At 60.4% G+C, this 12,438-nt stretch overlaps 1 protein-coding gene across 2 annotated transcripts; it reads left to right on the forward strand.

The window, feature by feature from the left end:
* The first annotated feature begins 5,676 nt into the window (after window positions 1–5,676).
* CRYBA2 (crystallin beta A2) lies at window positions 5,677–8,799 on the forward strand. Of its 2 annotated transcripts, none has more exons than XM_008644962.2 (5): window positions 5,677–5,762; window positions 6,346–6,519; window positions 6,943–7,084; window positions 8,130–8,272; window positions 8,561–8,799. In XM_008644962.2, the coding sequence occupies exons 2-5, from the start codon at window positions 6,359–6,361 to the stop codon at window positions 8,706–8,708; spliced, it is 594 nt and encodes a 197-aa protein (XP_008643184.1). In that variant the 5' UTR covers window positions 5,677–5,762; window positions 6,346–6,358; the 3' UTR covers window positions 8,709–8,799. The 2 variants fall into 2 exon arrangements, with proteins under 2 accessions (XP_008643184.1, XP_017582378.1); XM_017726889.1 differs by having other exon boundaries at window positions 5,680–5,762; window positions 6,343–6,519.
* Window positions 8,800–12,438: the final 3,639 nt, after the last annotated feature.

The following is a 12,438-nucleotide window of genomic DNA, read 5'->3' on the forward strand; positions in this document are numbered from 1 at the left end:
GACTTGGGACAGGGAGCAAAGGGATTGTCCTTGCTCTGTGCTGCGGTCCTACACTCCCCTTGCCAGGCTGTAGCTTCAGATGCAGTCACCAAGCAATGGGGTCATCCCACACATCACCCCCCAGCTGAAGATAACAAGGAGAGGCAGTCCTCAGTCTTCCTGGGCTCTGGGATGAGTTTATCACCCTTTGTCAGACAGGGTGGAGGGGAGAGGTGGGTCCCAGGCATGGATCTGCGTTCTGCTGTGGTGAAACTACAGGCAGTTCTCCACATTCCAATCCACTCCTGGCCATGGGGAGTATCAGGGACAGCATAGGTACAGCCTGGCATCCTCTCCCCTGCACATACAGACCACTGGGGTGAGGGGACATATTTTACAGTTGCCCCCAAAAAAAGGGCTTTGCACCCCCATGAATGAAAGGAATAAGGGAGAGTCCTGCTGATGAACTCAAGAGGCTGGGGGGAAAACCCAGAACTTACACTAGTCCTGCATTTTGGAGCATATAATCTCCATCCTCCCATGGGGCCTCCAGGGAAGGGGTGAGCAATGGGGCTCCTCTCTTCCCAGCCAGTGGCTCTGGGAAGTGCGTGGGCAGCCTGCCCAGGGGATGGACACTGAGCAGGTTGCCAGGGCTGCTGCTTCTGGCCCAGCTGTCGCCGGCTTCGGGAGCCCTGAGGCAGGATGTTCTGTTCCTGCAGCAGTGCTGGCTCAGCCCCCGCCTGTGCTGATCCTCAGAGCTGCTGGAGGAGGGGACTCGCCACTGCCAGCCTTTTCATCTCCCTCCTGCACGAGCATCACCCAGGCTTGGAGTGCCTACCACTACAGATGTGGCCAACAGGGGAGTGGAGGAGCACTGGGGTGCAGTGGGACCGTGGCCAGGTGCCAGCTGAGCTGGTATCTCCTGGCTCTGAGGCTGCCAGGGGCTGCCAGCCTTAATTGTGTACTCTGCACCTCCATGACAACACCTGAGGCACTGTAGGTAAAGCTGGGATCTGGGAAGCTGTGCTCACCCCGTGGTACCCCTCCAAATATGATACAGTGTACTGAAGGAGATGCATCGGCAGCTGCATCCAGGCCACACTGGGTGTGGGGTGGGACGCGCTCCCCTGTCCCCATCACTGCTCCCTGGGACTGGTCTGCACTGGGCACTCTGTGAGGACCAGCAGGTTTCTCCAGGACACTGAAGCTATGGGTGGTGGCACCTGGAGGTGCCAGGCTAAGGTCACCTCTGGTAACAAGCAGGAGTTCACAGTGGCTGGCATCAGTGGGCTCCCTTTCAGGTCAGGATCTGGACCATAGGACTGTAGGACCAGATACTGGCTCCTCTGCCCCAGTGCCTGGCATCCCCATCTGGGTAGGGTGTGACAGAGGGGACACCTCAGGCTGAATGGGACATGCCACCCTGGATTCCCTTTTGGAGCAGCCTGGCTTGGTTTTGTGCTGCTGTCAGTTCCCTGCCAGGGCTGGCCCAACCCGGAGAGGCAGCAGTTGTCACCTGCTCACACCCAGGCTGTAATCCACAGGCAGGAGGTAAGCAGCTGGCGGAGCCTCCCTGACCTTCAGGTGGGATTAGTCCCCATGGGAACAGTGGGGAGCAGGCAGGTGAGGCCACAGCTCCCCTGGCAGTTCGTGGGGACTCTGCAAGGCTGGCAGAGTTGGGGACTGAGCACACCGCCATGCCGGGGGCAGCCAGAGCCAGGTTGTGAATGGGTGGCACAGGGTGAGCCAGTGTCCCTGGGAGTATCCTTGTCCTGGTGGGTTGTTGCAGGTGCAGCTCCAGAGCTGTGGGTGCCACAGGGCACAGTGGGCACCCATAGTCCCACAAGGAGGGGGTGAGCAGCATACCTGGGGTGGCCAGGGTGCCAGTGGGGGCAGCAGGTGGGCAGGTCTGGAGAGCAGGTTCCAGTGGGGGTACTGGTGACTGGCTGAGGGCCACGGGTGCTTGTGGAGAGCTGACTGGGGTGAGGGCTGCTGCATGGAGCACCATCTCAGCCAGCTGTTTACAAGACCAGCTGTGAGTGAGAACGTGTGGGTACCCCTTGCATTGTGTCCCACTTGCTATGCCCTCACTGCACCCCTGCCCTTCCCTAGCTGTTGGTGACAGTACCCCGAGACCAGTCAACATCTTGGTCCCCAGTGGGTTCCTCTCCCACTCAGCCCCTGGACCCATCCTGCCCTGGGGGCAGCAGGAGCTGCAGCTGGTGTGCACCAAGCCCAGCCTGGGGGAAACCCGAGTGCCTGGAACCTCTCCCGGCATGGAACAGCTGGCAGCCCACGGTGTGCGTGTGCACCTGCGTGGGAGTTAATCCCAGCAACATCTGCCAGGCTCTTTGCGACCCAGGAGCTTCCGGCTGCAGGGATGGGATGGCTGGGTGCACAGGGCACGTGTGTGTGGGGCGGCTGGCGTGTGCCAGGGCTCCCTGGGCAAGGCAGTGCCTGTGTGGCATGACTTCTGTGGCAGCTGTGTGCCTGCACACATATGTCGCGTGTGGCCAGCAAAGCTTCTGGAGGGGACAAGTGGCACTGGGGATACCAGCAACCCTCTTGGCTCTGGGATCCAGGGATCCAGCAGGTGAAGTAGGGGTTTTGGATGGGATTAACCAATCCTGGTGTTGCCATGTTCAGAGCAGCCCCGAAGCAAAGATGACTGGGGAGAGAAGGAGGGTGTTTGCATCCTTGTCAAGGAGGATGATTTCCCAGGGAAATGAGGCTGGGGGAGAAAGGGGAGGAAAAAGGGAGCAGTGGGGCTGTGTGGGGGCAATGACACACCACCCCTGATCTAATCAGCCAGACCCTGCAAATAAAAGCCACCTGTTTTGGCCCTGGCAGCAGGAAGCCATCCCTAGAACAAACAGAGCACCAGGCAACTGGGAGAAAGACAAACAGGGGCCGGCACCAGCTCCATCTGCTCCTGTTCGGCCCAGCCCCCAGACCTCCAGCCCCCTGGAGTGGCAGTCCAGCCCCCAGCAGGGCTGGGGAGAAGGAGAGAGCAGCTAGAGGTCCTTGCAGGGTGTGAGCGGGGCTCAACCCGTGGTGTCAGCCAGATGGCCTGCACACAGCTGTGCTGCCCTGGTCAGCTAGCTCAGATATTCATAACGTCAGTGGCTACAACTGGGTATTGCCACAGACATGGCATCAGCACCAGGGCTCCTGGGCAGCACCTGCCTCACCTCTCCCTGCTCAGCTGCCCCAGCTGTGCACTGTCCTGAGACCAGTGCCTGCAAAAGGGGTACATGGTCTGCAACATGGGTACAACCCATGGTTGGCATGGTCTGGGCTTGGCATGGAGCACTTGGGTGACCTTGTGCTCCCACCATGCCCCCGGGCTGCCGGCTGCCGCGCTGTGCCCAGTGGCACAGAGAAACATGATCTGTTTTGCTAGTGCAGGGAACAAGCTGAGCTGGGAGCAATGAGGGGCCCTTATTAAATTAGCCTATGCAGGAGGCCCTGGGTGAGTGCTAACCAGCTCCCACAGCAAGTATTAGCAGCTGCCCTTGAGCAGAGTCACTGCCTGCCCCCGCACCAGCCTCGCTCTGTCCCTGTTCCCAGCTGGGCAGGTGTGGCTGGGGGCTGGCAGGTGACCTAGCCATGGGAATGCTGGCTGGTGACAGAGACTGCCTGGAGATGGCCCAGAGAGGACGGGCTGCATCAGCTTTCTGGGATGCAGTAGGAGAGGGCTCCTCGTGAGTGACCCCACTGATTCACTGTGCCCTGATGTGGCTGTGGCTCCCATGTGGCTGCCCTGAATGCACCGAGCAAGAGGTGAGGCACATCCCAGTGAGTACAATGTGCTGAGAATCAAGGGAGGGGCACAGTCTGCATCTGGGTTTCTCCCCTGCACCATTCGCCTTCCAGTGCTTTTGTCCAAAATGTTGTATGGGGATGACTGAACTGTTTGCATGCTCCTCATGGCACACCACCAGTGCCCCGCAGATCCTGTAGCACACCATACAGTGCCCCACACACTCTACATGCACATCCCATAACAGCTTGCAGCATCCTACACATTCTGTGGTGCCTCACGCACTGGGGTTCTGTAATACACCCCACAGTGCCCTGCACCTCAGAGTCCCCAGCTGCCCTCATGCCTCAAGCACCCCAAACTAACCAGTGCCCCACACCTCTGTTCACACAGCCCAGGCAAGGGGTGGCAGCCCCGTGGGGGGACCCTGCGGTGCACTGGCTCTGCATCTTGCCTCACCTTCGCCAAGGTGATGGCTTCCCTAAACGCTGCCCAGGCCTGTCTCCCAGCGTTTTGAGAGATGTCCCCAGGCCACCAGGCTGCACCAAGGTGCTCTTCCTTCTCCAGGGAGCATCCCTATCCTTCCTTCCACCTTCTGCTTCCCCAGACAGCTCCAAGAGGGTCTTCCCCCTCCCTGCTAGGAGCACTCCAGGCAACGCAAGCTGAGGGTCGCCTCCCCAGCGCCTGTCCCCGGCCAAGGGCCACTAATGTCCCTGAGCTGGAGCCTGCTCCAACCGCTGCCAGGCTGCACCCTCTGGTGGGACCCGCAGGCATCGGCGCGGACTCGCACCGAGCCTCGGAGCCGTCGAGCAGTGGGGAGGACACGAAGAGGTCTCTCGAGTCCTGCCCCCAGCCCGTCCTTGCTGTCACCCCTCTGTCCCCGATTCTTGCTGATGCCAGGCTAACACCACTCCCAGCTGCCCACACTGCACTCTCCATAACCAACCATGTCGGGGCCACTTGTGATGTTGACCCCATGCCCAGGACCCCCAGGAGGGCTGGAGTTTTCCTGGGAAGGTTTGAGGTGCTATGGCCCAGCCCTTGCCCAGCGGCCAGCATGGCACCTGCCCAGCTGAAGGTGGGGAGTGCCTGGCCTCACCACAGACTACACAGGGATGCTGCAAGAAACACTGCTGCCTAGACACCCAGGATTTCACAGCTCGACAGGGCACTCTTCCTCCTTTCCAGCCTGTGTTGGCCTCATCCATCCCATCTCCTGGTGGGAGACAGTGGGGATATCTGCGTGGCATGGTGCAGTTCCAGGCAGGGCTGGTCCTGCTGTCCAGGTGAAGGACACAGCTCTGTCCCAAAGCTGGTCCCCTCCCACTGTGCATGGTGTCCCTTGCCCAAATGGGAAGTGAGTGGGAGCACAGGGAGCTCTTTGTCAAGCCAGGGGACATGCCCAGGACATTACAAGCATGTAACTGGTGACCATTAGCACCCAGTCTGCAGCCAACGCAGGAACCCCTGCAGGGCCTGTCTGGAGAAGGGACCCATGGTGGCAGAGTCCCACGTGGAGGGGCAGAAGCAGCCCCAGATAAGCCCTGTGTTCCAGCATGAGGACATCAGTACCCCTCAGCTCCCAGATGGTAAATCCCCACTTCACCCTGGCACCTCCTTCCCACCAGCCTCAACCCTGGCAAAGGCTGCGGGTGCCCTGGGAAAGGCTGGGTCCCTAATCCCTGGGCCAAGCGGGGACATTGTCCGTGGGCAGAAAGGAAAGCGGCGCGTCAGGCCCTTTGCCCATTGTGCCCTGAGCCGCTGCGCAAACACAGCCCAGCACTTTCATTGTCAGCCGCGCTGGGCGCGGGGGGGCCGCTCTCGCCACACTGCCTAAGTGGAATGGACAGCCGGAGTCTGGGGTGGGCGAGCAGCCCGTCCCCCCCGCATCCCCTGCCTGCTGACACAGCGCCCTGACCGCCTGCACCATCGGCACTTCAGCGCCCGCCTATAAAGGGCGAGGGGAAAAGCCGGCGCCGGCACCGCCACCTTCGCCTCTGTGCCCTGCCCTGCCGACCAAGTAAGTACCAGGCTGTGAGCCCCCAAGACCGCACTGCACAGGCGCTGCCACGCTCCCTTCACCCCACACCAAGCCCCCACCCGACGCTCACCCTGGGGAAGGGCAAGTGGTGGGTGCTGTGTGGCACAACGGGGGTGCCCTGCGCGGGCAGGAGGGACCTGGCAGGAGGGATGGAAGAGCCAGGCTGCTCTACCCCAGGGCTACACTTGCACCTGTGTCTGAGCTGGGGTCACCGCCGCCTCCCAGCAGTGGGTACAGTGCCGCTGCACCCAGACAACTCCTGGAACCATCGCAGGGAGCTTGGGAGAAGAAAAACTGAGGCAGTTCTGGGTACATCACAAGGAGAGATGGGGCATTGCAAATTCCCCCTGCAACTTGGGGTTCACTGGACAGAGATCTCCCAGCACCGAAGGAAAGGGAATGGGAAATGCCCCCATGCCAGCCTGGGAGGGCAAAGGGCCAGTGGCATGGGATGTGTGAGGGCAGCACCACTGGCATCCCAGGCTCAGCGGCAGGCAGCGGGGTGGCTGGGGGCTGACGGTGGGCGCCTGCCCTGGGGTGATATGTGGGGCTCTGCCAGCAGCCGAGTGACCCGTATGACCAGCAGTGAAGCCATGGACACCCTGGGGCAGTACAAGATCACGGTGTGGGAGGAGGAGAACTTCCAGGGCAAGCGCTGCGAATTCCTCATGGAGTGCCCCAGCATCATGGAGCGCGGCTTCCGCAAGATCCGCTCCATCAAGGTGGAGTCTGGCCCGTAAGTGCCCCGCCAGCCCCGTGGCCCCTTGGCACACCCCGCTCCAGCAAACCCACTGCTCCCAGGGGACCGTTGGGAGCTGCTAGGGAGCCAGAACACCCAAGTCCTTCCTCAGCTATGACACAGCCTCATCATGCAATCTTCCTGCTTGCGCTCCTTGTGTGGTGCCCCAGTTTCCCCATCTGCTGTTCAGGGAGACCCTGCCGAGCCAAGGTGCAGGTTGGAGGCAATGGTGTGGCTCTGGGGAGAGGGGCCCCACTTTCAAAAGGGACATTTGCTGCTAGCAAGGACCCCATCGTCTGTGACAGACCCATAACCTGCCAGGATGTCTCTGTCCCCTGCCCAGAAAGGAGAAGCCGACCCCTGGCTAATCCTGGGGACTGTGTCACACATCCCTGAGGGTTTTCCTCCTCTCCCCTCCAGCTGGGTAGGCTTCGAGTACCCTGAGTACCAGGGACAGCAGTTTATCCTGGAGAAGGGTGACTATCCCCGGTGGGAGGCCTGGAGCGGGAACAGTGGCTACCGGACCGAGCACCTCCTCTCCTTCCGGCCTGTCAAATGCGCAGTGAGTTACTGGGACACCGCAGAGGGGGGGCTCAGGGCAGGCAGAGCCTCCTCCAGGCAGCCCAGCAGGGAGGTGGAGAGGGACAGACTGGAGGATGACTTACATGGGGCATGGGATGGAGGGGTGAGGTATACACAGAGGTACCTGTGAAGTGGAGGAGTAGCTGCACCCACGAGCTCCCACCTCCCTGAAAAGATCCTGGGATGCTTTTTAGGTCTAAAATTTAGCCTGAACCACAATTCCAGCTCCTTCTGCTTTGTGCTTTGGAGAGCCACCTCCCAGATTGGGGTCCCAAGGCCTTGTCTCCCAGCCCCGGTTACCGGGGATGGGGTGAACAGAGAGGAGCTGGCAGGACCGCAGGGATGCTCAGGGTACAGGGTCTGTCCCCCTCCCGTCCAGGGTACCTGAGCCGTGCCCGGGCAGACGCAGCTCTATCGCTCCATCTGCAGAGACACTGGTGCTCGCAGCAGCGGCACGTCTGCGCCTCCGAGCGGGGGGTCCCCCCCCAACTTTTAATAATCACCAGGCAGATATGTTCAGGCTTTAATAAAGGGGATGTGATAAGATCACTCCTTACTGGCAGGACTGCTCCTCAGTGCAGATAGATGCATGTGGGGGCTGGGCACGGGGGACAGTGCTGCATCACTCAGTGTCCCAGCCATTAACCCCTCCATGTCCAGCACCCAGAAAGGCCCCACAGAGCTGAGGGGATCTCTCTCAGCATCCTGCCTTGCCCTGAACCCTCCTGCAACCTTGGGGAGCATGACGATGCTGAGGGCAGCAGTCTGTGTGGGTCCGGAGGTTGTAGCCACTGTAACTCTCACTGACAGCTGTGCATTGGGACTGCAGGAACATGGGAGCAGCATCCTCTGGGCAGTCCAGAGGTGTCCCAGTGAAGGGGTGCCAGGCTGTAGGACATCCCCATGCATTGCACCAAAGCCGGTTAGGATCCCAGGCCTCTCACAGTGCCTTGTTTTGTGTCACACTGATGCCACATCCCCTATCCCTGGGCAAGCCAACCCATTCCAACTCTCTCCCTTCACAGAACCACAATGACAGCAAAGCCATCCTCTACGAGGCTGAGAACTTCCAGGGTCACAAGTTTGAGCTGAGTGACGACTATCCCTCGCTGCAGGCCATGGGCTGGGGCAACAAGGAGGTGGCATCCATCAAAGTGAACGCCGGAGCGTGAGTGCAGCCAGTGGGGCAGGGACCGGGGGGTGCCAAGAACAGAGGTTCAGCAAGCACCTCCCTCCTGTATAACCCCAGGATGCGGAAGGGGGACCCCCTCAAGAAAGGGATGCCTTCCTGCTACCTTTTCCTTGAAAATCCAAGCCATTGGGTATTTTTTGTCCCTCTCCTCCCAGGGCAAGCAGAGGGGTGGGATGGGATGGGATGGGATGGGATGGGATGGGATGGGATGGGATGGGATGGGAGGATTTGGTTTGGGGCTCTGAGCCAAGGGTCTGCCTGCAGGTGGGTGGCATACCAGTACCCAGGATACAGGGGCTACCAGTACGTGCTGGAGCGGGACAGACAGAACGGCGAGTTCAAGAAGTACAATGAATACAGCAGCCAGGCCCACACCAACCAGATCCAATCCATCCGCCGCGTCCAGCACTGAACAGGGGCAGGGCTGTGTGCCCTGCAGCCTCCAGGCTGCTGTGCAATAGACCTCTATCCGGTAGCAAATAAAGGCATTTGTCAAAAAAAGAGTGCTCCTGCCTCTGCTCTGCTCCTCAGGGGGCTGCCATGCTGGGAGGACCTTCTGTGGGGTGGAAGGTGAGGTTTCTCCTTCCCCAGGCAGTTTTGGGCCCGTGGCCAGCTCTACCCTGGGCTGAGCTCTCTGCACCCCACCTCTTGTCCATGCACAAAGAACAGAGGGGCTGCAGAACAGTTCCACTGCTGTGATGGTCTGGCTGGGAAAATGGGAACTTACTGGACAAAGAAAGGGCTGGAGGTGGGAGGGGGCATCCAAGAGGGTTGTGCCCTGGGAAGGGGCATCCAGCGGGGCTGTGCCCTGGGTTTTCCTCCCAGGATCAGTGCTGGGGAAATTGATTGCTACAAAGTCTGTGAGCTCAAGGTCCTCCTCCTCTGCACCCCTCTGGAAGAGAGAAGGGGGTCCGTGCCTGCTGTGGGCCTGGGAAGGAGGAAGAACATAGGGGTCATGTGGGGCAGGACGGGACACTGACACAAATGGGGCAGCCACAGTTGTGTCAGGTTTGGGAGCACTGGCACAGAGGGGCTGGGGGTGGGGAGGTGGGTTGTGCAGGGGTCAGGGGAAGAAGCTCTCAGGGCAGTGTTCCACAGGTGGGAGGGGGCTTGGCTTGGTGCTCTCAGGTGTGTGTGCCCTCCCCCAGCCTTGCCACGCCAGCATATCCGTGCCAGTATCCGGCTCCGGGACACGGGGAGCCCCACCCAGCCTCCTCCTCCTCCGGCACCCTTTCCCAGCCTCCTCCTCCTCCTCTTCCATCTGGCTCCAGCACCCTAAACCCTCCTGGGGTGCAGGCTACCCATCCCGAGGTGCTCCCTGCACCCAGGACATCCCTTCCTCTTCCTCCTCTTCTTCTATCCTGCTCTGGCACTCCAAAGCCCTCCTGGGGCACAGGCTTTCCATCCCGAGGTGCTCCCCACACCCAGTACATGGATGCATGGTGGAACAATTCTGACTGTCTCAGATGCCTGGGTTCCCCAATGCCCACCCTTGCTAAAAGCATGCCTGGCCCTGAGGCAGGGAGTGTCCCAGAAGGGTGCTGTGAGACTGGTTGGGGGTCAGTCTGGGCACACCCCTCACCCAACAGCGTGCAGAGACCTTAGCCCTGGTGTGTGTGTCAGCATGTGCATGAGTGTGAGTGTGTGTGTGTGTGAGCTGCACACGACCGTGCACACAAGTGATCCCTACATGGCTCCTCTCCCCTCCAGCCCCAGTGCTGCCGTGCAGAAAACCCAGCACCTGTGTATCCCCATCCCACACAGCATCCCAGCTGCAGGGTGCCCCCCAGCCGTCCCCTGTCCCCTCCGTGTCCCCACTGGCCCCACCCCACCACGGCCCCACGGCCTCTCCCCCTGCACAAACACATTCCGGCACACCTGGCCAGGTGCAGCCAGCCCAGGGCCACGTCAGCTCGGCTCCGCTCCACAACGCCGGCTCCAGGTGAAGCTTTCCCGGGCACCTGCACGTAGGGCTGCGATGGGGGAGGTAGGGGTGGGCTGTGGGGGTCATTGCAAAGTCTCGGGTCCTTATTGCTTCACCTGGGCTGGGGGGAGAGCACTGGAGTGGGGGGTGGGGGACAGACTGCCTCTTGCAGCCAGAGAGACCTGCAGCTGCTTCCAGCTGGGTGTTCATGTGTCCGGGCTCTGTCCCCAGAAGCCCCACAGACCTGAAACCTCATCTCCTAGATCCCCTGCAGACCCAAAGCCCAGCCCCTTGGTCCCTCATGGACATGGGTCCCTGTTTCCTGGATTTCTCATCTACCCTGCCTTCCCCATCCTCTGGGTCTGTCCCAGCTCCCCCATGTCCCACCTCCCCCACGAACCAGGGGTCACATCGCTCAGGTCCCCATGGACACAGGGCTCCCCAGCTCTTAGGATCTGGCACTCCCTGCCTTTCTGCACACCACTGACCCCAGGTCACTCAAAGACCTCGGTCCCCTCACACCCCACTTTAAGCCCCCCACCCACTGGCTTTCCCAGGGACCCGGGCGTCTCCATCCCCAGTACCCTCCAAAGCACCCCCATCTCCAGCTCCTGCAGCCCTAACCCTATTTCTCAGCCGGATCCCTACTGCACCCCTGCCCCCTCCCCACTCTGGGCTGATGCAGTGTCCCTCAGCCCAGACCCCCCCCTCCATGCCCTCCACCATGCAGGTTTGCAGGGGGAGTGTCATGGTCACTCCGGCTGCCAGGAGAGAAGGGGTTGGTGGGTCTGGCATGCTCCTCACCTCACCCCGCCGTCTCCGGGGCTTGTTTTCCGTTGCCTGCGGTTTGTTTCAGTGACTCAGGCAGCGAAAGCAAGTCCGGGAGGCTGCGGAGCCACTGCTGGGAGTGCTGCCCTTGAGGGGCTGGGGAGGACAGGGATGCAGGGAGCAGCCAGGGCTGCTGGGCTGTACAGAGCTGGGCACCCCACTGAGGGGTTCACGGGAGCTCAGGAGACAAGTTGGCGGAAAAGAAACTTTTTAAGAGCTGTTACATTGGTGGATTGGTGGGGAATTGCTGGAGGAATACCATGGGCTCTGCTCATGTCTCCCCTTGCCAACATCTGCTCTTAGTCTGTGATGGAGATGGGCACCAGAGGTGGAGCACGTGGAGCAGAGGTGGAGCTCAGTAACCGAGGGACCCTCGGTTTTCTAAACACTTTGGACACCCCCTGCAAAGAGGAGACACCAGTCCTTTTGGGCTGTGCCACCCTGACTGAGCATCGCTCTCCTGGGGCTGCAGCTTCTTATGCAGGGCACATTTTGGCTGCAGTATAAATAATAACAGTGAGTCTGGCATGGCCGTATCCCGGTTTCCGTTAGGTTCATATCTTGCAATGATCACTTTCCAGAAAGGCAGCTAAATCCAGCATAAGAGCTCATCCTTCTGCCAGACATCAATGAAACACCACAGGAGAAGTTGTGAGCTTGGCTGTACGGTGTGGGACTCATAGAGTAGAACTGGTGACAGCTGTTGGCACACTGCCTGGCTGCCTCAAGCTGTGGGATCCTGTGGAGGGCCCACTCTTGACCCCAGGGACAGAGACTCTGACAGCACCTCACAAGTGCATATAGCAGCTGGAGCCACGGGTGACAGGGAAAATCCTGGCCAGATGTGTCTTTTTGGAGCTGGTATCCCCTTTCTCCGTTGTAAGTTTCTCCACGAAATACCCTCCTGTCTTCAGAATGTACCCAGGGCTGCCCAGGATGAGCAGATGAAGATGGGGCCATCGTGCTTTGTGTGGGTGTTGGGGGTTACCCAGCTTCTACAGATCCTAATAAAGATGTGCAACAGGTTGGGACAGGGCGGGGTGCTGTGGGATGATCACAGGCTTAACTGTCCCTGAGGGAGGGACTATTCAGAAGGCCACAGAGGAGCCAGGGAGGTGGCAGAGCTGTGGTATGACCTGGTGCCACCAGCTGCTGGAGATGCACTTACCCCCCCTGAACCTGAGCACTGCAAAGAAACCCCATGACCAGTGTCCTGGAGGTGGAGGGACCCGGTGGGGACTCAGCTGGCCCATCCCAGGGCTCTGGGAATTCCAAGGAGACCCCAGGACTGTGCTGCCGACGCTGGAGTTGGGGAAGGGGCAGGCACGGACCCCGATGGCCAGCAGCACTGTGGCTGGGAGAGACAGAGGCCAGGGGGACAATGCCGCTG

Source organism: Corvus brachyrhynchos, unplaced genomic scaffold (genome assembly GCF_000691975.1).
Source record: "Corvus brachyrhynchos isolate BGI_N302 unplaced genomic scaffold, ASM69197v1 scaffold490, whole genome shotgun sequence".
Classification (NCBI taxonomy): domain Eukaryota; kingdom Metazoa; phylum Chordata; class Aves; order Passeriformes; family Corvidae; genus Corvus; species Corvus brachyrhynchos.

What these genes read in the sequence shown, in the direction of transcription:
- CRYBA2 (XM_008644962.2), top strand. Translation starts at nt 6,359, where the DNA reads ATGACCAGCAGTGAAGCCATGGACACCCTGGGGCAGTACAAGATCACG. An exon ending in ATCAAGGTGGAGTCTGGCCC is followed by an intron (nt 6,520 to 6,942) that starts GTAAGTGCCCCG and finishes TCTCCCCTCCAG; the next exon opens with CTGGGTAGGCTTCGAGTACC. An exon ending in ATCAAAGTGAACGCCGGAGC is followed by an intron (nt 8,273 to 8,560) that starts GTGAGTGCAGCC and finishes GTCTGCCTGCAG; the next exon opens with GTGGGTGGCATACCAGTACC.